Source organism: Lichenostomus cassidix, chromosome 6 (assembly GCF_008360975.1).
Source record: "Lichenostomus cassidix isolate B80296 chromosome 6, HeHo_3.0, whole genome shotgun sequence".
Taxonomy (NCBI): domain Eukaryota; kingdom Metazoa; phylum Chordata; class Aves; order Passeriformes; family Meliphagidae; genus Lichenostomus; species Lichenostomus cassidix.
In genome coordinates, this window is record NC_139487.1 from 6,552,921 (window position 1) to 6,576,136 (window position 23,216).

Sequence of the window (23,216 nt, forward strand, 5' to 3'; positions counted from 1 at the left end):
ACTTGTGAACAACTGTGTGTGAATAATTACAATAGAACTAGGGTCTCAATTTCTGGCTTAAAAATATAGTTGGACAAATAACAAGAACATTGGTAACAGCATTAACAATCTTAATGAGGGAAGAGCTTTGCATAGAACTAAATGCAAATACTTTGGACAAAACTGAGTTGTTCAGAACTGTGGCAAACTCTGTCTTTACTCATTGCTTTTCCCAGCTTTATTTGTAACAGAAGATGCTGTTTTTTGAAAAGGAGCACCGAAATTATGTTCATTCTTTGCACTGAAATATTCTGCTCTTGACAAACTGTTGAAACTAAGCTGTGAATATCTGATAAATAGGGTTAATAATTTTTAACAATGCCTCAGCTGTAACAGCAGCATTGTCAGGCTGGTGCTGCACCAATGTAAAGCATTTGAAGAAGGCAATACTAGTACAACAAAGTCGGATAGTAATTCTTATTTTTATGCTGCAAACACTGATTTAATCACCGGTTTTCTCCATTAAACTACTTTATATCGACATCTTTCATTTTTCTGTCCTTTGAAAGGTGGTAAATATGATTGCCATTTTATCCATTTTTGTTATAAATGAAACAGACTTCAGAGTGTTTGGCTGTGCATCAGTTGTTGGAATGCTGCCATACACTAATGCAGACTCCCCACTGTGAGCCCAGTGAAGAATTATACTTTGATTCACCAGATTGTATTAAATAGTCCAGCTGTTGGGATTTGAAAGATAGTTACCTCCAAAGTGAAATAAAAATGAACTTGGCATTTATGGCTTTGACCATTTTTATAGTGTTGGGCAATCAGCTTTTCAAAAGTAGCACTTTTTAAAATAACCCTCTTCTGGTTACACTGCTTTAAAAAGTTTAATTTGCTGTAACATTCAAAATACCCCACCTTGTATTTTTCTGGAATGATTGGCAACTTTTGCATAAAATAAGCATTATTTTCCTTTTTAAATCACTAGCTTCTGATGATAATCAAATGAGTCTGAAACTGTATCTATTAGTGCTAATTTCTGCATTAATTAACTTATACCAAAGTTCTAATGTTAGAGACAATTCCTGTAATTAAAGCTTGAACATGGAATTTCATTTGCTGTATCCAGCGCTGCAGTAGCAAGCTGAGTAAATTCTTCCTGAAATGGAAAGTGCAGAAACTGTTGTTTCTGTGTTAATTCTTTTTTTGTTTTCACCTGTTCATTTACTCTCTCCCCACCAGGTGGGAGCCAGTGCATTCCCCACCCCACATTCTAATTGTTGAGGGAGATGACCTCTTTCTTCTTTGTAATTTTCTTTAGGACAAAGACTGTCACAATAAAGGGCAGTTCCTAGCAGATGGATGCTGTAGCTGAATTTCTTTCTCTAGCCTCCAGTTGATTCTACTTTTTACTTTCAAGGGTGTTACTTTACCAGTATGGAAGGCTGTTCCTTACAAATGAGCATGAAAATTCAAAAAAAAAAAAAAGGAAAAGGGGGAAAAGAAGTAGGTCTGGACAAGCCAGTGCAGTGCATGTTGGACCTTCCAACATTTGGGATTTTATCAGCTGCCCAGTTTAGCTCTGGGTGTGGATGGTGCATCCATACTGGAGTGTAAGGCACTGCCTAAAGATGGGCCAATCAGTGTGGCTGCCTTCCCTGAGCCTGCCCTGCTCTGAGCCCTCAGGGCTGGGCTGACAGGCTCTGGGGGGCTCAGGCTCTGGCATGCAGGGTGCAGGAGGCACACTGCACTCTCAGGCTGCCTGTCTGCTCACCCAGCAGGGTTCAGGTGGCATTGGGAGCACCCCAGTCTGCCACTTGTTCAGGTTGAGCATTCCCAGTGTTTGCCATGTTCTCTGCTGGTGTATTCCAGCTAATCTGAGGATTTGCCTGCATGCTTTCAACACCAGTACAAAGCTTTAGAATACAGACAAGTGCTTTTAGTGCTTATAGGCTGATGCCAGCTTTGACAAATAACCCAGGTGTCTCTGACCTTTCCTTCCTCCCTGCTCAGAGGCTTTTTATCCCCATAAATCCCTGCACTGCAAACAATGCTGGTGTTACCCGTTTCTGCAGCAGAGAGCGTTGGTCAAACACCCCCAGTAGTTCAGCAAACCCAGCAGGTGAATTTCCAGAAATCATTTGCATTTGCTCCCATTGAGAGCAGCAGCAGCCGAGGGAACACCTGGTTACTCTGTGCCTCAGAGTTGTGCAGGTGGCTCTGGGATAGAGGTGTGGAGAATTTATTTTTTCAGTGCCTTGTGAGTTCATTTTTCATCTTCCATGCCTGTCTTAACAAATGATCCAGAAGGAGGAATGTGACTATTGCATTTTGTGTACTGCTATCTGTATGAAACAGCTATTAAATCCATAATTCTATTTACTAGCTTAGTAGACCTGTCTTGTTCATATGTGCTAACAGGAATGCTTTTCTGTGTATTGATGCCCTTCTGAATATGTGAACTGTCATCTGTATTTATATATTTATTCTTTTTCCTCTAGATCAACTAGTCACACAGAATTGACAAGAAAAGCTTCCAGCAGTGACAAAGAGAGTGAATCCGTGGTAGTTCTAGATCCTGTGTCTGCCAGTGGGGATCAGCTGTCCGAAAACGCCCTGAATCAGAACAAAGTGAAAGAAGAAAAAAGCAAGCCACTGCCTAAAGAAACTAATGTTGGGAAAATAAAAGAAACAGATAGTTCTAACTGTTAATTGTTACTCTGAAAGGCTGTAACTTTTGGGAATCATTATCTGGACGTGTGAATTGCTTAGGTGTGTTACTTGGGGCTACATCTGTACTCCAGACAGAAATAATACAGATTGAAATGGTCTTTTGTATGCAGTTTTGTTACATGCACTGAAGTGTTAAATAACTGTGTGTCACTCAAAATCCCTTTCCCACTTTAATTTTGCAGGTATGGTTATTAATTTTTTAGATCGTGTCAGTTACCTTTAAAAATTGATTTGAAAAGGCTTTTTTAACTCTTCTTTTACTGAGAAGATGCCTTGCTAAAGGTCTGTTCCAAAGCTTGCCAGAAGCCCCTTGCATCCCTCTTGAGTTGGACAGGTTTGGGTTAGACCCTGTGAGTGATTACACCCTCATCAGCTTCAGTCTGGGGGGTGTTACTAATTATTAATAAAAATGTGTTTAGACACATTGATCCAAGAATATTTTGATATCCACTTAAACCAAGATCTTGTTGGTCCCCTGACTGCTGTCCCCACACAGGGAGGAAATGAAAAGCACAAGCACAACCCTTCTGTCTCAGATTGCCAGGGGACAGAAAAGCAGAGGCAGTGCAGCATCTCATCGTGGTACTGTAATTTTGGCAGTGATCGCCAGAGTCAGGGGTTTGTGGGCTGGGATTGGTGCTCTCACTTGGGTGAAAAGCTTTGCAAAGGAGGACTTACTTGCTCCTAGGTTTTGTTTCAATGTTCCACAGCAACTTTTGGAACTGCTGCAACTGGAGTCTGTTTTTACTGCTGCACAAAATCAACTTGCCTTAGGCTCCAGTGGGTATGGGCTGCGTTTGGGATTCATTCTAGGACTGCAAGTTATTGGGAATTGGCATTCTGAGAACTCCCAGCTGAAAGCTCTCAGTGCTAACAAACGAGCCCTTGCTTTGAACCTGACACACACTGGTGGCATTAACTTCTTTATTAGGTGACACTTTAGGTGTCTGTATTTGATAACACAAATCCCAGTTTCCCTCAGCCCTTATTTCCTATGAGCATGGTGAGATAAGAACATTGATTTGCTCCACTGCCAATTCACATTCCATTGTAGTCTCTTTTTAAATTCAACACAGTCTCTCATTCTCTTCTAATGAACAAATGGAATCAGGGATTTACCTAAAGATTGGTGTAATTGAAATTGGGTGGGCACGTACTTGAATGCACTTGGATTCTTTTTTATTTAATTATTCGAAACAGTGATAGTATTGAAGGATGAATGTTCTGAGTTTGTTGGTTTGGCTCTGCATGCAACTGTCTGGTGCTTTTCCTAAAAATAAAATGATAGTAATGAGTGTGGTGGTTTCACATCTATTTTGGTGGTTTTTGCATGTTTGCTACAAAAATCTTGGACTTGATCTAATTACTGAATTACATACAGTTGATAAACTTGGGGAAATTTGTCTCTCATTGATATTTTCATTTCTTGGGGGCAGTTGGTTCTGGTTGTTAACTTTTCACTTAGTTGTCTGTTACACTGAATTTAAAATGCAAAATTTCATACATGTACTTTTCCCTCAAATTATTGCTACTGTATTATATGTTCAAATTTTCAAATTATACAAAACCCAGACGTTTTTCAAGAAGCACTTCTTTTACTTAAACTGTTTTGTTACCTAGAACATAAATTATTTCTTTAACTTTTCATTGTTGCTTATTAAAAAGACTCCTGACAAGTTTCCCAGACCTTGTGGAATTGACTTGTTACTCCCTGCTTCCTACTGGTGCCAATCTCAGCTCTGTGCCCAACATTTGGGGTTTGCAGTGATTCATTTCTCTTGATGGCTACAACTGGAGCAAAATCTCCTTTGCAGGCTGAATCTCAGAGCAGCATTGAGGGGGTGTGGGGGGATGGAGCAGCATAACACTCAAGGCCTTTGTTTTTTTTTTTGTAAAATGTAGTGTTCTGGGTTGTTTTTTTTTTTTTACAGTTTGTCAACAGCTTGCTCTTTGTACGGAGAGAGATTTTGATTTTCCCAAAACAAACATTTAGCTTTGGACTTAACACAGCAGTGTTTGTTTTGTCAATTTGTAAATGCAGCACAGAATTTTGTGGTGTTTTCAGGCTATAGTCACTGCTCAGTTAACTTGGTTTCAGCTGAAGGCAGTGGTCCCTGGGAAAACAGAAGCCAGTATTTGAAATCTCTTAGAGATATTTGGCTGAAATGCTTGAAAATAAATGGATTAGGGAAAATTTAATATATGAGTTTCATACTAGAATGAAAATATGTGGATTTAAGAATGGTTAATATATGAGTTTCTTAATATGTTTTTTCTAAAAAATTTATCCCAAAGCTACTGTTGACAGCCTGGGTTAGTGTGCTGTTCTCTGGGAGCTGAGCAGGCTGTGAACCTGCAGGGCTGCCTGAGAGCTGTGGAGGCAACTAATCCTGCTCTGGGGCAGGAAGCACATCAGGAAGTTGTTTTTCTGGCGGTGATATTTTAGGAAGATCAATTTCAAGTGTTGCTTCACCTGAAATAGAAGAGAAAAAAGCAGCTCATGTTTGCTGTAATCAGGATGGTCGTAATGTTCTCTGGTGCAGAGTTGTTTTAAAATACCACATGATGCTTGCAAGAGTTGAAACACCTTTAAAAGTCTGGTCTTTAGAAAGAAAGGAGCACTTTGATTACAGGATCAGGACATGGTGCACATCAGCCTGAGCTGGGGTATTTACTGCATTCCTTTCTTCACTGACCATCTCACCTTGCTGCCTTACTCCTTTTCCCTCTGCCCTGGTGCTCTTGCCAGTATTCCCATCAGCTGACCCTGCCTCACCCCAGCCTCCTGAAAGCCCCCGTCCCAGTGCTGATCCCATCACCAGCAGTTCACAGTGACTCTCTAACAGTTCTCTCAGCTTTTTCCCAGCTCTGCAACTCCTCTATCCCTGCCCTCACCACTCTTTGCCACACACAGGATGCCAACCCCACCCTGGGTGCCTCAGCCCTGTGACCCTGCCAGGTGACAGCAGGTCACACACAGTGCAGGTGGAGCTGCTGGTGGCACATCAGGGCCACCCACAGGAGAGGAGCCAGGCAGTGGGAGAGCCTGGATATGACACTCCCGAGCCCCTCACACACTCTGGGGGACTCCTGATGGGCCAGTGTCACCTCCCAGCCATGAGCCACTTAGAGTGCCCTCGGCTCAGGCTCTCCAGTGTATTCCAGCTCCAGCCCAGCCAAATGAAGAGCTTGGTATGCAGCTCAGACCTGCTCTCACTATTTCCCTGCTGTTGATTTAGGTACTGGATCTTATTTCTGCCAAATGATTAGCTGTGTCGGGGATTGTTGCTGTTTCATTTCATCAGATATAGGTCTAAATATTTGTCAGACTCGAGAGCCTTTGTTTAGATTATACCATTTGAGGAGGGAATATATTAATACTGCTGAGGCAGTTAAAATTCATAGTTCTATAATTATCTGTCTTGTTTTTGAGAAGTGCATTCTGTGAAACTACTTTCTTAGCAAAAAAAGAGAATTTCTGTCTATGTTTCTACTTTTTACAATGATTATTTATGAGCAAGGGTTGGCTTCAAAAAGCTCAAAATATTTTCAATAAAAGAATTTTCAACTAAAAACTTTGTTCTATAGTGTGCATGTCAAGTGCTGCTACCCTAGGTATAGAACACTGAAAATTATTAGAAACCAGAGGGTAAAATGACTTAATTGTGCTTCATGTTTCTTTTTCTTAGACATAATACAATTCCTACAAACCCCTTCCTTCCTTTCTTCCTCTCCTTGTCTCTCTGCCTCCCCTTCAGACTGCAGTCTTTATTCTGGCTTGATTGATACCTGAGCAAGTGAGAAGTGCCTCTAATGAACTGTTAAGCATTTAACAGTGCCTTGGTACAGTGTAAAAAGAAGATGCAGATCCTGAAACAGGCAGGCAGATACATACAAGTGGCTAAGGCTGAATGTGCATCGTCAGCTTGGGGTTTTCTTGGGTTTTATTTAAGGCTTACCCATGCAATTGTAGTTTTCCAAACACATTTTGCTGGAAATGTGGCATACAAAAGAGGGTTGTGAAATGAAGTTTTGTTAGCAATATATGTTTAGGGGCTCGAGGGAGGTGGGGTATTTGGCCTAAAATTCCATTTTGGCAGCTTTTCGACACGTTATATGCACGGTTTTTGTTTTGTTCCTTTTGCACCGTGGGCTTCAAGACTCCAACCAATTAATTCTGGGGGGAAAAAAAAGCTTAATGTAGGCTACTCCTCAAGAAGGGGTCTATTTTAACATTCAGTAAACAGATAATCCATTAGGACAACAATATACATTGTGGCAAGTGCTATCCTAGTTTTTTTTTTGTCAGCCCTTATTTATAGCCTTTTGATTTGGCTTCCCTCCTGGGGTGCAGTTTCAATCATTCCCCCTGCAATCTTTGTGGCTGCATTCATGGCAGGCTGAAAACAAAGTAAGAAAGAAGCTCATACGCAGCGCTCCATTCGCGGCCAGTTCCTCCTCTATAGCCAGCAGCCGGTTGTATTTGGCCACCCTTTCTCCGCGGGACAGACCTCCCAACTTGAGAAACCTGGCACCCAGGCCAGCAGCCTGCGAGGAGAGAGGGCAGTGGTAAAACTCCTCACTTTGGGAAGTGAAGTCATTCTCAATGATTAAACACGCTATCGTGCTTCTCATCCAACACCCTCGTCTCTCCGCACAGGAAAATGGGGGAAATAAAACCTCTCCGTGAAAGATTTGTGGGATGCAAACAGTAATTTTCGCTGGCACGTGAAATGAAATTTTATTTGCAAAAGACTAAATACAGTAGCGTTAAGAATTTTTGCCTAAAAGATTATTGCTAGTAAAAGATTATTACTACGCAGGAATGTTTGAAGTAACTCACGATTTTTTATAAACTAATGCAAGCAAATGGATCATACACACTTTTGAATATACTCCCTGCTTTGGCAAATTTCCTGTGTGTTCTCTTTAAACTCAAAAGAATAACAACTCTCTGTGGGGAAAAAAAGCAACCCTCTAGAAAAAGCCCATTTTGTAAAATGTTGTTTCTTTCTCAAGCACAAAAAGGCTTTCTCCTTTAAAAATAGTACATGTTAAAAGCAGTATTTTTGCAATTCTGCAATTGAACAGCTTTCAATACTTACCAGATCCACGAGGCTCTCATCTGAAGATTCTCCATCTGGACTTCCTAATATGGTAATACAACTTTGACCTATATATAACGGGAGGGAAAACCTTCATTAGGGTATATTTTATATATTTGACACAGAAATTGTTTGGACTTCTCATTCTTTTTTTTACCCTGGGGCTATCCAAGCTTAAATACAAACAGGAGTAAAACCTATCTCATAAAAATGTGAACTATATTAGTTTGCTACATTAACATTCTGCTTTATTTTCAGATGGATAAAAGACATCTAACATCCTGTCCTAGTCTCTGTCACTGACTGATCTGTCTGATCAGGCTGTGCTATTTATTTCAAATGTGCTCCTCACTATAATAATGATTTTTCTTCACTGTGAAAAAAAAATTACTATCCTGACTGAATGAAATCTTTTCGTTTCTATTTACTCATTGTGATACAGTAATTCTGGATGCTTTTAAGAAATAAGAAAACAACTTTTCTATATTAAATTTGTCCATCTATTCCTTGGGTATAAAAGTGAATAAAGAAAATGTGATACAAAGAGAAACCTTACAGGAAACTGCACAGGTTCTTAGTACTGTTACCACAGAGGCTCAATAATATGTAGTCAATAATCTATATAAATGCAATTTTAAACAGTTTGGACTTGTTTGGATTTTTAATTATTAACAGTAGTATTAGTCAAAGTTCAGATGAGTTGACCACATCTCTTTTATTTTCTTTAATTCTGATATCCAAGTGCATGACACTTAGCTGCAGTGTCAAAGGGCATCCACGTTCAAAACATTCTCAGTGCATCAACTGATTACAGTTGAAGCCTTGAATGCTGTTTTAAGCCCCTGGACAGAGATTTGTGCATCAAAACTTGAATTTCAGTTTCTCCTGAGAAGTGCGTTCTACATTAGAAGTGTCAATAACTAAATAAAGAGATGCAATATTTACAAGTGTAGTTTGAAGGGTTTGCTTTCAGCCTTTCCCCCTTTACTCACCATCAAGAATTCCAGTAAGTTCTATGAGGTCTGACACCTTGGTTTGGTTAAGGTATTTTAGGACAACACCAGTACACATTGCTTTGTTTATCTTTAGGTCAGCTGTGAGTTTGGAAATGTCTGTGGCAGCATCTTCAGCAATCAGGTAGCACTTATGACAAAGGGCTTCACAGATTTTACTCCACTGTGCTCTGTCCTGCAAAAACAAATCAAGTAAACAACTGGAGTTTAAAAACTAAACTGAAGGAAAATCCTAACTGAGGAGGCAAAAATTAAACAACAATTTGGGTTTAAATTGTATTTAAATCTATCATTCATATAAACATACTGTGTTTTACACTGTATTTTAAATCTGTCTACCTAAGAAAAATATTCCACTTGGATTTTCCTTGGGTTTTAAGATTTTGATAGAAAACAGAAATTTTAATCTGAAATTAATCAACACTATTGCATAAAATAGACCTAAAATTATTTCAAATTAAATTAAGTGTAGGGGTTTGCTATTTTGATTTTCTTCCTGAAATTTATTTCATTTTGATGGAATAAAAAATAATTTTTGTTGTTTTATTCAGAGGAGTCATTTTTGTGTTAATATTTTAAGTGCTGTGGTTGTTTGAATATAAAATAATGAACAGGAGACAGACTCTATGACATGAATCAGGACTGGACCCACAGGGAACAGCAGAATACAACAGTCTCTTTTCCAGCAAAGCTCCATTTTTCAGGGTCTTTGTTTCTTTATTTTAATGCATTGTCCACATGGTACATGGTCCAGGCTAAATAAAGGACAAGGATATGTAAAGAATTTGAATGAAGAAATTTACTAATTAATTTGCTTGCTTTGTCCACAGAATGCAAAGTTCTCACTTTAAAAACATTTCTACTTCATAATTCTGCCAGTGGTTATTCTTGGTCTGTGGATTTTTGGACTTTTGTAGCTCTCTACCTGCAATCAACATCAGCAGCCATTCCTGCACGGATTTCAAGCCTGTGCGTAAGAGAAAATGAAGTTTTTGACTCCTGAACAAATGTTTAAATTTAAGCACCAAAGATGTGTGGTGTCTGGTGATGAATTATTGAATTGGTACCAGAACTAATCCTCTAGGATCTAATTATCTGGGGCAAAGATGTGGTATGGGAAAACCTTGGATTTGTGAGGAGGAGGAGGAGGAGGAAGAGAGGCATTTCCCTTAACTCTGTGCTCTGTTCCCAACTGCACTTCACTATCTGCTGGGATTCTCCTGCTGATCCTCATACTGCAAATATGTTCCTTCATCAGAATTCTCCAGGAAGTTTGCAGCCCTGGCAGGAGTGGGGAATAACCTGGTAGTTTTGGAACATGGTAATTCAGAGAGCCAGACTGAAACAACACAGGGAGGCAGGGCTAACCAGAGTGAGGTACTACTAAACACAGTTATTCAAAAAATGAACTTTCAAACACCCAGTTAGGGACAAAATCAGATGCAGTTACCAGTTTTAGACTTATTAGTTCAGGCACTGAGCACATTCACAAGCCAACATCACTTTGCTTCTCCCTTCAATCACAGTCTTTGTGTTTTGTTCATGAAAATAAACTCCCTATATTTATTTTTAAGAAAATAAAGTGCAATTTTACACCAAAAACAAATTTTTCTTAAGTTGTGCTACTGCAGAATCTTGGCCTACAATTGTAGATTCTGCAGCAATTAAGTTTTTATTCCTTTTCTTGTAATACATGGAAATTTAACTTTATGTATAAATGTGAATATTTATGGCCATGCAATCTTTTTGATCCATCTATAGCTTGATAACATGCTCAATAGTATTGTGCTTTATTGTTGTAGTTTATTTGCCACACTAATTAACTCCTCTAACTTTAATCACAGAGGTAAATACATGGTATTTTATTCCCAGTTTAAAAATTCTGCCAGTGACAGGAATTTGCTTATAAATATCCATCACAAAGAATTACAGTAAACATTTGCTGGTGATTTTAAGAAATATACAACAATGTTCAAATTTTTGCTTCTCCAGCTTAATATAACATAATTCAATATTACATTACCCATGGATTTTTCTAATACACTTGAATGTTAAAATTTCATTTTATATTTTAAATTGTGCACATAAGGAGCATAATGTTATAAAAATAAAAGTGGTTTACCATGTAGAATCAGAAAGATTTCTTGTAATTCTTCAAAGTATGTGTACTAACTGTGTCCTGTTCATTCCAGGATTATTTTTCATCAGAAATTATGTCAAAAGCATATAAAAATTTGGATATTGACAATAAAATATATTCAAATAAATTGTTAGATGCATTTCCTAGTGATATTTTTGTGCTAAAAGACACAAAACCCAGCAGCTTTGTATTTTACATGTTTTGTAACAATGAGAAAAGGCCAGTGATATGCCACTGAAATATATGTTCAATTTTTAAAGGACTGCACTGTGGTATCTTACCTCTTTTCTTAAGGGATCTATTAATGCAATGATAAAAGGAAAATCATTAAGCATTTCCAAATACATGGCAATCATTTCATCAGGACTTTTGAACGTTCCAGTGATTACTTCATATTTTCCTCTCTCCTGGAAAGTAAAGCAAAAAGCGTAAAAGATAAGGAAAGTAAGACCTTGGAAAACAGAGTACACATCCTGTGACAGAGATGTCTCTGTTAAGGCAGTGGGCTGAGTGTGCTTCAGTCAGAAAGCATTCACTCCTCTGCTTTACTCTGTGTCTGAGTTGTCAGCATATTGTTAGAGAAATCTCTGCCTAAAATGACACTGTGGGTTCCAGTGGGCTCATGCCAAAGTCTCTGAACAATGCCACTGCCAAAAGAAGAGAGATCTATTTCAGCATTTTCTAGGCAAACTGGAAGTGTAACACAATTACAGCATAAAGTTAGCAACAGTTGACATTTTTATTGAATCCCGTGTGAAAAAAATCGCATTTTTCTTTTCCAAAATAAAGGTGATATTTTTTTCCTCATTTTCATAAAGAATCCATTGCTGGGGAAAGGAGTGTTCCCTCAATGCTCAAAACCAAGATACTGCTTTTCCCTGCCTCTTTCCCCTTTCAAAAAATGGTAGTTTAAAATCATTCTCATCATTCTGGGAAGCATAAACCACAGCATGGCAGGAATTTTAAGGGCACATTGTGAAACTCTGCCAGGATATCCACTGCTTTTCCACTGCTTTAGTGACTTTAACAGTTCAGTGACAGAAAGTTACAGAATTACTGAGAATTCAATGGTTGAGAATTCAATGGTTAAGATTTTGCACATTTTTACTCTGGTACAGGATGCAGATATCACAGCCAGGAGAGCAACTGCTTTCACAAAAGATATTGGTAATGGAAGCTCTGCACTACAGAACACCCAAACACACAAAATCTCATGAGCTACTAAATGGAAATGGAAGTTTCTTTTTTTCTGCTTAGAGAAAAATCTGATTGAGCTTGGAATAAGGGGAAAGAACTGTAAGACTTCATTGGGAGATAAATAGATTTTGTGAAAAAAAACATTAAAAAACTAAAAATTAAGAAAGGAATGTTGATGCACAATGAAATGAGCACTAACCTGTATATAAACATAACATAGTAAAAATACATGGAAATGATAGAGTGGTTTGCAGAAAACAAGAGATGCAGCTTAATATAATGGGGGGAAAAAAGCAGATTCAACCAGAATTTATAAATGCAGAGATAATTCTTTCTGTTTGCTTGATTCCTGCCTTTAAAAAAATGGAGTTAGGAGTTAATAGGTGAGTTTGCAACGCAATAATAAATAATGTTAACAAATAGCTCCATTTATTTTAAAGCCTATGAAAATAGATATTGAAAATTAACTTACATAAGCCATTAATTCATGAGCAGCACAATTTATTGCTAAGTACACGTCTGTTCCTAGCACCAGACCTATATTGCTGCAAGCTGTTTGCATTAGGAGTAGCAGTTGTTCTAGATTATCATATCCTGCTGTCAGGCAGCCTAAGTGTGATATTCTTTTTAAGGATAGTGGCTGAAAGCAAAACAAAAATAATCACTTTATTTACACACATATATATTATACATAGAATGTTTGTAATCGTCATCTCAGTCTGCATTTATTCATCAAATTATAAATTTGTTCTCAGAAATCTCCTTGGCTGCTTAAAAGACTATTCTGTAGGAAAGAGGGAATATCAAAATGCAAATCACTAGAGAGCTAATAGTCCTTGGAAATACGACTAGTCATGTAGATCTCAGTCTTGTATGATCAGTACTGGTTAAAAAAATTATTTTAAAGACATTCAACAACCACTGAGTTGTCATGAATGCTCTGGTGCTGTGGACCAGCCCTTTGACACAAAACCATTCTTCTTTTTTAAATACCTTTTATTCATTCATCTCAACTACCATTTTGATATTGACTCTATCCTTGAGAAACCTCAAGAATCTTCCAAGACTTCTAGAAGGAACAAATTTCATGGAGGGCAAACACCTCCAGCCCAACTGCATGCAGTTGTCTGCTGCAGGGACAGTATTACTGGGCATGAGCCACAAGCAGAGCTGTATACAGAAAATATTTCACTTCCTTCTGTTGGCAGTTTTCTGTAGGTTTTCCAAACACTGATTTTTAACTGTAAGATCTGTGAATTTTGGATTATAAAAATGCAGCAACAGACAGCTAAAAATGCCTCAGTTTTCCTGTACTTCAGATAGAGGTTAAATCTGCAGTTTCCTGTGGTTTTCAAAGCATCCATGTGTTGTTCCTCTTTACATTCTATTGAAAGCATTGTTTGTCTCTACAAAAACATTTTTCTCTGTCTAGTTTTCACTTCTACAACCTAAATAAGTTTTTCTTCTTCACTGTCCACTTTGTCATTTTTCCTTTTTTTCCCCACAAAAAAGTTCAAATTAACTTGTAGCTTTTATCAGTTTTAAATTCAGTTTCACTACTGTCTCCTTTAGTTTTCTGCTATTGAGATAAATGGAATTTTTTCAGAGAATCTAATGCATTGTTTCCTTGTGTATATCTTACAGAAATATCCTACCTTATGATTGCAGTACATACTGTGGTACTAATATGGAAACTGCCCACCAGGAAAACATTGGCCAGCATCTGAATCATGATGAATTTTTTGCTGTTTAGGCAATGGTAAAATAGGAAAGCTTTTGTTCATCCTTTCTTTTTTATATCTCCCAACAGTGACAATTCTCACCAGATAATATTTAAATTGTCTCAGAATGAAGAGCAAAACCTGCATGGCATTTCCATCCCACTATTTGGAAAACTCATCTACAAACTACAGGTTTGGAAGGGATAAAAAAGATCATTTGAGTCATATAAAATAATGTCCTGTGCAATATTGTGGGTGCTGCCCTTTAGCTGCTGGTTTGTATCTGCCATTGTCTATAACCTCAGCCTGGACCTGGGAACTGAATGCAGCAAGATAAAGAGGGGAATTCTGCTCCCAGGGTTAGGAAAAACAGCACAATCTGCAAGACTTACAGGTAAGAGTTTTATGGCCTACATGATCAAAAGGGCATGTTCTCTGCTGGTGCTACAGGCCTGGAAAATGCTCATTTGGATAATTTACCAGGATTTCTATACGAGAAAAATTACCAGATCCTAGAAATATTCCCCTATTTCCACTGCTGTCCCACAGGAAGGGAAGGTACAGTCAGAAGAATCTAAATTATTATGTAAAATATGAGCGTTTGGAATATTTAAGTCTTGCCTTGGCCTTTCCAAAATGGTGATGTAGATGAATGCTTCCTTTCTTAAGAACATTTTGGTTCCCTGCTGTTGCTAATACCTTGTTGAAGGCTTAGCATTAAAATCTCTTTTCTTACCGGAGGTTTCTTCACTGCATTCTGTGCTTTTCCTTTTTTACTCTCTGTTTGTGGATAGGGCTGTAGGAGTGAAAGAAGAAAGAAATCAATTCCATGGAAAAATAAAAAGATGACAGAGACACCTCAGAAAAAAAGAAAATAAAAAAAAAGATTGACTGAATTTTGGTCTGAGACATTGCAAATATTTAAGTCAGGGAATAGCTTTATTTAATAGTTTCCTATTTTTATATTGTGGTGGTTACACATTTAAAATGTTTATTTCTATGTGGACATCAGTCCAACCATAATTTTTTTCTCAAAACATTCTCACCTAGCCCATCAAAAATACAGGGGATTCCAGAAATTAGAATCTAGACCCTGTACTTGGAGAAACCCAACTATCTTGCTTTCCATGCACACACCAAGGTTTACTACTACAGTAATAGTACCTTGAATAAAACATGTTGGGTGTCAGAGGTGTAGCAAGGTCAGAATATATATATTTTATATTCCCTCTGATACCATTCACTCCCAGGATATTTCTTCAGGTAAACAGAAAGCCTTTTGCTTAGAACAATGTTTTGTTCTAAATTTTCTAATTTAGTATCACCAAATGGCTAATGTATTATTCAGCTGTTACAGAAACACATCTTCTGTTCTGTGTCATGAGCCTGTGACAAGCTAAATGTTCTGTGTGTATGTTTAAAAAGGACAATGGCTGTAAAGAGATCAAGTTAAGTGCATCACAATTTTAATACACATTTTTATTGTACCAGTTTGCCAGTAGACTCCAACACTCTTGTCATTTCTTTCTGAATATCCAGAACTCTTTCCATGCCCTGAAATTAAACAACAGTGATCTTCAAAAGAAAGTTATATTAATTCATATTAGCAGCTTAAGTCAGAAGATAGTCAACACCTATTCTAAACGAAAATTTATATATAAAGTCTTAAAAAAACCCAAACCATGACAGACTCCTTCACACAATCTCTCCACCCACAAAATGCAGTCAAATGTCCAATGAAAAAGGGTTATCAGCAGTGGAATAAGCAGGAATATTTGATTTTGGGATGCCAAGGAGAGCAGTCTCTTCCCCAAAAGTAGCCCTTCCCAAATCTAACATGTAAACAATACTCAGATCTGCATTAAAATCTGAGAAGTGGGAAGATGATAATCCCCATTCACAACTGTGACTCTGCCTAAGACTTCCTAAATTCTGACAATATTGAATACATTTACCTTCTGAATACTTCCAGGAAGCAGGGAAGAAAAAAATCACTGTGTTGATTTTAAACACTGGGGAACATTAATTAAATGAATTTATTGCTCTTAACGCAAGGATCTTTTTCCCTTTCAGCTGATTTAGTAAATGCTGAGTGCTGACTTCATAAAGAACATTTCAGATTTTCTCAAGCTGTGCCAGTAAAGGAATACTGAAGGGGGCAGAAGTCAGTCACAGCTGCCAACAGCACAGGACAAACAGCTTGGAGTCCTGCACTGCAGCAAACACCTTCCTCCTTTCCCATGAGCACCGGGAGGCGTTCTGGCTTTGAACGGAGCAGAATTAGTGACCTTATTAACAGCTCGGGGGGACGATCCGAAAAAGTTAAAGGAAAAGCAAAAAGAAAGAGAATCGAGCTCAGCTATTTGTTCAGGTCACCAGCACACAAAATAGAAATCACAGCCCTAATGGAGGCATCTTGTGCAGATACATTCTTTAATGCAACACATGGCTGAACAAAAAAAGAGAGGGTTGATCCCATCTGTCTCACCCATCCTTCTTGCTCTTTGTATTCCCTTCTAGTGTCACAATTTCATTTTAAAGCAACCTATTCCCAAATATGTTATGCTTTCCTGTGAATTTGTTATGAGTTTTGTTGTTTTGTATGCTATATCAACCAACTGATAATATTTATAATCTACTAATACAAAATCTATTATTGTGTAACACAATTCCTTGACATCTTCTTCAATGCACTGATTTTTTTCCTTTACACAAGCATTCATTTTAAACATAAATCTTCATGGTTCTTCTTTTAAATCATCTTTTTACTTAATGTTATTATTGTTAGATTTCTGAACTAACATCTGTTAAAACTTTAGCCTTACAAGCTAAGAAAAAAAGAAAAAAATAGTTTGTAAGGACTATATTGAAAAGATCTATACACTTATGTATACATGCAGATAGCATGATGTCTATAGAATACATTCATAAAAAAAAGGAAACAGTACCTGTTTGAGTGATAACTCAACTGGTGGGATAAGCATAACTTCTTTCACTAATTTCAGTTTTGTAGGTGAATTTTTTTCACAGTTCAACAGAGTAACCATTGGGAGTGGTAGAACCATTTCTTTAGGTGACTCCTGTGATTGGGAGTACCAGGTGAAAACAAAAATGTAAAAATCAGAATAATTTCTTACATATTTTAATTATGGCACAGGATTCAAAGACTGCTACAGGCAATGGTGCAAAGGGTGTATTCCATGAGGTAAATTCAATAACACTGTCACAACTGCCTTCAGAATTCTGCAATAATTATGATAACTGGGATAAAATCAACCAAATGACAAAAGCCACAAGTACCTGGTCATGTTTCAGCAGTGCAATATATAAGTACAATGGAACATGGCTAACAGTGGCCCCAGCCTTTGCTATGGCAAGTGAAGTTCCCCCGATGGCCAAGCTGCCCCCCAGCACTGGCTCAGCAGGCTCTGCAGGTGGGATGCATTTCTCTTCCCCTGACCTCCTTCCTACAAGACACAGAGTAGTAGCTAAATATTTTCTTGGTTCTCAACATATGCTTGTGTATCAGAGCTATGTGAGTAAATACAATATTGACATTTCTGTGTCTATTCAATGTATTAAAAATAATAATTCACTTTTTAAAAAATTAATTTTGTCTGTTGTTTCATATGGAATGATTACAAGTAAGCAAAGTATCTGTCTTCACTCTGGTTTCAAATGCATTTCAAATCTGTTTCATTTTGAGATCTGTCAGCCACTGAAATATGTATTTTTATTTATCTTTGTTTGAATCCAACAACATTATACAATTTTCCAGGTTCCTTTCAAAAGCATGTTTTCAGTCTTCTTTATTATAATCCTTAAACTCTCAGCTTTTGCATAGACAACTTGGAAGATTACATTATAGCCTGACAGGGAGTACAAATACTTGATTTTTTCCAGTAATGACTGTGGAAAAAAGGCCTATTACAATTGGAATTCACAAAGAGAAAACAGGTCTTTTAAATATTACACATCCATAGTCTTATCAAATTTACATAAGAATTTATGTCCCATTCAGAAACAGTAACTTTTTCCAAAATGCTTTGAACCAAGCAGTTCCCACTATCATATTTACTGCCCACAGTGCCTACATGAATAATTACATTTCTGAGTTTAATGTATAGATGGAAATAACATACGGTGTTTTTTTCCTTTTTGGGTTGTTTGGTTTTGGCCATATATTCTTACCTTGTTTTTCTGGTCTCACATAATTTTTTTCCATTTTCCTTTAGTAGGTTTGTTTGCTTACTTCTATTCCATACTACCCATCATTCCCATCTCATACCCTTTCTTTCTCTTTTGCTTTTCTCTGTATTTCCTCCTATTCTCAATGTTAGAAGGAAATTTTCCTTCCTCCCTCTTTCAATTGTTTTCGACTTGTCTTAATTCTATTTCCATTTTCCTGCTCAGTTCTGTGATTTCCTTTTCTTTCCTTATCATTTTCATTTTTATTCTTCATTTGCATCCTCCTCCATTCTTATTCCTCACTCTGAAGAGTAATAACCTCCTGTCTAAACCAACTGTAAAACAAAGGCAGAAACTCTGTTCAACCAATGTGTGTGAATGATGAGGAAAATGTATTTTCCCCTCCCTCATCTCCCTGCAGAAACTGCTGTGATCAAAAAGGTCAGGAGAGAGTAACCAAACCCTCTGAACACGAGACAGGGTGTCTTTTAGGACTTTTATCATATCTGTAATGTAGAAAATATTAAAATTAAATAAAGTAAAACCTGATTTTCCTCTTCTTTGCTTAGGTGCTGGGGGTGGAGGGCATGGAGGAGGAGCTTCCTCTTCTTTTCCTTCTTGTTCTTGCTTTTCTCTTTCCTTTTTTTCTTCTACCTTGTTTTCAAAGTATTCACTGAGGGAAGAGGCAAAAAAATTACTGGGTCAAAATATTGTTAGACATGTGACAAGGACACACATGACACAGGCTAAAGAACATGCTAGGAGATAGATTAAGTGCATCTATTTGAGCTTCTGCCATAGATTTCCTGTGTGAAGTTGGAGAAGTCCATAAATTTATTACATCATTCCTTTTTGGTAATCATATACAACATTGATTTAAAAAAAATAACCACAAGCAAGTATCACAAACCTTAGCACAAGCTTTGCAAATAACTGGTTTGAAAGTCAGCTCTGAGCAGACAATCTGAGCACGAAGGATTTATTCCCTTTGCATGTGTAGTAACAATTCCTGTCATAATTCCATGCCATCCACCAGCCTGGCCTAGGCTGCTAAGCCAGTAGGTCAGTTGTACACCAGTTATTGTGTGGCTGCAATTTCAATGACATGCATAAAGTGAAAACTTCACCCATGGGTCACAGACAGCCAATTCAGGCAAACTGAGCATGTAAGATACATAAAGTAGTGTAAGCAATGCATTAAACCTTATTTAGACTCACTTTCCAACTGAGTCCTTACTCCCTTTATCAAGATTTTCCCAAGTCTAGTCCATGTGGAAGGCAATTAGCTCTCTTGGCTACAGTCTATGTTCAGTGTGGCAGCCCAAACCAGCATGATTTTTATATCATAATTATGAAAAGCAGGCAATAGTGTAGTGCAATGGATCTGAGACAGACATTACATCCTAAAAATATGAAAATAGTAGAAAACATTGAATATTCTATGGTTTTTGTTATAATACAAATTAATTGTGTGTATTTCAAATGCAATAATTTTCACAACATGCAGGACCTACCCAAGCATTTTATCAGCTTGACACTGGTCAGTAGGCTCCAGATCTCTTAACAGTGTGTTCAGTGCTTCATTGACCCATTCCACAGCAGTACAAACAGAGTCATTTCTTTCTTTCTCATCAGCTTCAATTGTTTCAGGAAAAGCATTTTCAGGTATTTGAGAATGAGATGAGATTACAATGGAACAAATCCTCTGCAAAAAAATCCCAAACAAAGCAATGCAAAAAGGTTTAAAACACTATTTAATTTCTAACTTGGAAATGTCATTTGAAAGACTAAGAAGTTTATGTCCTTAGCAACTCTACAAATACATATCTCCAAATCTACTTGCTCCATTTGTCTTTCCTCATCCAGCACCTTCTTTGTAGCCTTTGGTAATTGCAGACATTCTTCAAGTTTTTTTTACCTAAATTATAACTACATAGACAAAAACCCTCTGACAGATCTGCTTTGTACATATATTATGCTATCACAATAGAATGGAGTTATTTTAAGGACCATACAGCCATTAGGACACCTTTTATTGCAGCTGTTGGTAGCCTGTTGTACCATGATTCATCAGCACTCATACTTCATCCCATCCCTCATGATCAGTTACTTTTGTCTTACTTAGATAATTTAAACCTATCTCACTGTCCTGATGAAGAATAAATGATATTAAGAAAATTCACTTAAGGAAGACATCATTTCCAATTTTCCCATAGTTGCCTGCATTAACAGTATTAACTTTACATCCTGTGAATATCTATGAGGCTACACTTAATTCAAGAATTAAGTGAACCAGAGTTTAATGAAGGGGAAATAGAAATAATTACTCCCCAATAGCTAGAGCTGCAAAGACCTAACTTGAATATTTCAGGCTGGTGAAGAGATGAGTTATCAGTTTTGCATTGCAGGTGCTAAATGGGTATATTTGACTTTACTATCACCCACAACAACCTATTAGCTCAGTATAAAAGAAATGCCTTCATCTGTACTGTTTTTCACTTGCAATATGTTTTTGTGAAAGAGTGTCACACAAAGAGAAATATAAGGATCTGAAAATTAAAGAAAATGATGAAGTGAAAGCGAACTTACAAAGTTAGCACAGAGTGTAAGGAAAGCCTACATGATCATTAAGACAGAAAAAAAAATATTAAAATATCAGATCCCACTCATAAAGTATTATTTAATTCATGGAAAATAAAGTTCCCATAGTTGCTGCCGCTGTCTAACTTTTCACAGCACCTTTTTTTCCCTCCAAGTTACAACACTCAACTGTTGAGTCACAGGGATTTATGTCTTGTCATAAAGATGGAAAATAAAATATTTCTTGGGATGTGAGAAGAACAGTACTTCTCCCTGATAGTGTCCTAACGAAATAAATAAAACAGGAAAAAGTAAATCATACCCTCTCATAGTTTTTAACTGTGCAGTATAATTCCACTTCTAATGTTGGCTGACCAAGTCCGTCAAGAACTTTTCTTCCAACTAATTTGCATATTACTGGAGCTTTTGAAAATTTAGACAAGTAGTTAGCCTTAAATGAAAGAGAAAAAACTCCATTAAAAGTCAATTTCCAGGCAAACAGGTTTTTTATTCCATGAAATATGCTTCAGTCCAATCCACCACTGAACAAATCCATCATGGGTCTTTTCCAACTCAATATATTCTATGATTCTATGATTTATATGTTCCAGCAAGCTTTGAGCCTCGTGAGAAAGGTGGAAACCAAGAGTTCTGGTACCATGTTCATATGCTGGTTTAGAAAAAGGATTATGTTTTTACCTGAGGTTTCTACATATTTCCTTACTAGTTTCATTATTTAATCTGGTATCAGAGAGTCACTAAACCACACCAAACCACAGCTTATCAAATGGAAAAACTACGAAACACTTAGAACTACAAAGAGGAACTTGCCAACTACCACACAAAGCAAGGAAATGTTTTATCAGCTTTAGTCCCTTCCACTGATGATAGCAAAACACTTCGAGATGGGAAACAGTATAAAATGGAATGAAATGTTGCAATTCCACAGCCACTTTCCCATCAGACCATACTAGAAATGCTGTTTTCAAGAGTTGCATGCTACTGTAGAGCTGGCAATTCCAGTATTGCCATTAACTGAGGTTTCATTAGGACTACAGTCAACAATATTTTGCCAAGTGGGAACAGATAAAATTGGTCTGATTCTTGACCTTTCCAGTGGACCCCTTGTGCCTTTCATGAGCAGCTGCAGTGTGACCAGCACCCAGTCTCTTGTCACCGCTGGTGCCAGGGTCATCACTGCCCAGCAGCAGTTTTGTTAGGGACAAACAGTAGTCCATCTGGGGACTACTTTGGTTTTGTGTCGAGACAAGCAAACAGCAGAGGACAAGAAGCCCTGATGCTGCGGACATGGACTTGGCCACAGACACAGAACCAGCACACTCCTTGTCCAGGCCAGGGGGGAACACTGAATGGTCAGCACAGGGAGGCCGAGCTCCTCGAGGAACCCCAGTTGTCAGAACAGGAACTCCTCACTGCACCCCAATTGCCGGCACAGAGAGGCTGAGCTCCTCGCTGCACCCCAGTTAGCACAGGCAGGCCGAGCTCCCCGCCGCACCCCGAGCCCGAGCCCGGGAGCGCTGGCAGGAGGCACGGGCACCGCGGGCACCCACACGGCCCCTCCAGGCCGTACGCGGGGCAGGGAGAGACCTCTCCGGCCCGTCCGGCCGCTTCCCCGCCCCGCGCTACCAGCTCCCCGTAGAGATCCGCGGGGCACAGCGGGAACAGGGCGTTCAGCGCCTCCTCCAGCCGCTCCGGCACTCGGTGCCCTCGGTAATACTCAGCCGCCTCCCAGGCCAGCCGCCCCCGCCGCTCCTCCGCCTCCATCGCGGGGCCGCGGCCGCTGCCTGGCAACGGAGCCAGGGAGCGCCCGGCCCTTCCCGGGGCGGGACAGCGGCACCTCGGGGCGCTCTGCCCGGGCTGCTCGTTCCCGGGGCTCTGCTCCTTCGGACCCGCCCGGGCTGGGAGCCGGGGAAGGCTCGGTTCGGCTCGGCTCGGTTCGGTTCGGTTCGGCCCGGCCCGGTTCGGTTCCTCAATGCCGCGCCGTGCTGCCGCTCCCCTCACAGGCTGCTCATGGCCTTCCGAGCCAGGACGCTCCGAGCAAGCGCTCCTCGGTTTTAAAAGCCTCCGAGCAACAAAACTGTGTGAGATTATGGTCCTGAAGCACGGACAGGCTGTGGTTTGGGAAATGTCTGGTTAGCACGACGCTGCCAAACGCCCACAGTAACTCCCGCGTTGAAAGACTTCTACTCTCGATGAAAAGAAACATTTCACAACCGAAATGATCATTTTTAGTCTGCAATTTCCTGCAAAAAACTTTTACTTTGTTACTCTGTTCACTGGTAATTTTGTTGAAGTAACTGAAAATGGAGATACTTAAAAAGCTGTTAGCTGCACACTTCCCCAGCTCTAAAATCAATACGTGAGGACCTTTGCTCATTGTGTGCTCACTTCTCCAGGTGGGGTGATAATGAAGAAAAATCCCTACAGAATCATTTTCTTTTCCTTTCACATCCTTTAGAAATACTATGGTACCTCTCCAGAGAGTTAAACCCTCTTTTTTTAAAGCTGTTTCCTCTGAAAAAGTTTCTGAACT

The 23,216-nt window shown here is 38.7% G+C and overlaps 2 protein-coding genes across 4 annotated transcripts in view; one reads left to right on the forward strand and one right to left on the reverse strand.

Moving 5' to 3' along the window:
* Positions 1-4,013, forward strand: part of SHTN1 (shootin 1) — a 52,258-nt gene extending 48,245 nt beyond the window's left edge. For both annotated transcript variants that reach the window (XM_085064740.1, XM_085064739.1), the window contains exon 17: positions 2,487-4,013. In XM_085064740.1, coding sequence (XP_084920866.1) covers positions 2,487-2,697 — 211 coding nt within the window. In that variant the 3' untranslated portion in view covers positions 2,698-4,013. The remainder of the gene's footprint in view (positions 1-2,486) is intronic.
* Positions 4,014-4,629: 616 nt separating this feature from the next.
* On the reverse strand, positions 4,630-22,715 carry ENO4 (enolase 4). Of its 2 annotated transcripts, XM_085064741.1 has the most exons (14): positions 22,310-22,713; positions 20,985-21,113; positions 19,597-19,787; positions 18,628-18,755; positions 17,195-17,361; positions 16,843-16,974; positions 15,383-15,448; positions 14,631-14,690; positions 12,646-12,813; positions 11,258-11,383; positions 8,816-9,011; positions 7,824-7,891; positions 7,149-7,266; positions 4,630-5,191 (listed from the first exon to the last, which is right to left on the reverse strand). In XM_085064741.1, exons 1-14 carry the CDS (start codon positions 22,445-22,447, stop codon positions 5,103-5,105), a joined length of 1,776 nt encoding a protein of 591 aa, XP_084920867.1. In that variant the 5' UTR covers positions 22,448-22,713; the 3' UTR covers positions 4,630-5,102. The 2 variants fall into 2 exon arrangements, with proteins under 2 accessions (XP_084920867.1, XP_084920868.1); XM_085064742.1 differs by lacking the exon at positions 12,646-12,813 and having other exon boundaries at positions 22,310-22,715.
* Between the last annotated feature and the right edge of the window lie 501 nt (positions 22,716-23,216).

Bases quoted from the DNA above. Each gene is read 5' to 3' on its own strand.
- ENO4 (XM_085064741.1), bottom strand. From the start codon at position 22,447: ATGGAGGCGGAGGAGCGGCGGGGGCGGCTGGCCTGGGAGGCGGCTGAG. The intron at 18,756-19,596 runs GTAGGTCCTGCA...CTCTTCCCTCAG, and splicing joins CAAGCTGATAAAATGCTTGG to TGAATACTTTGAAAACAAGG. The intron at 12,814-14,630 runs GTAAGAAAAGAG...TTTTGCTTTCAG, and splicing joins ATGCAGTGAAGAAACCTCCG to CCACTATCCTTAAAAAGAAT.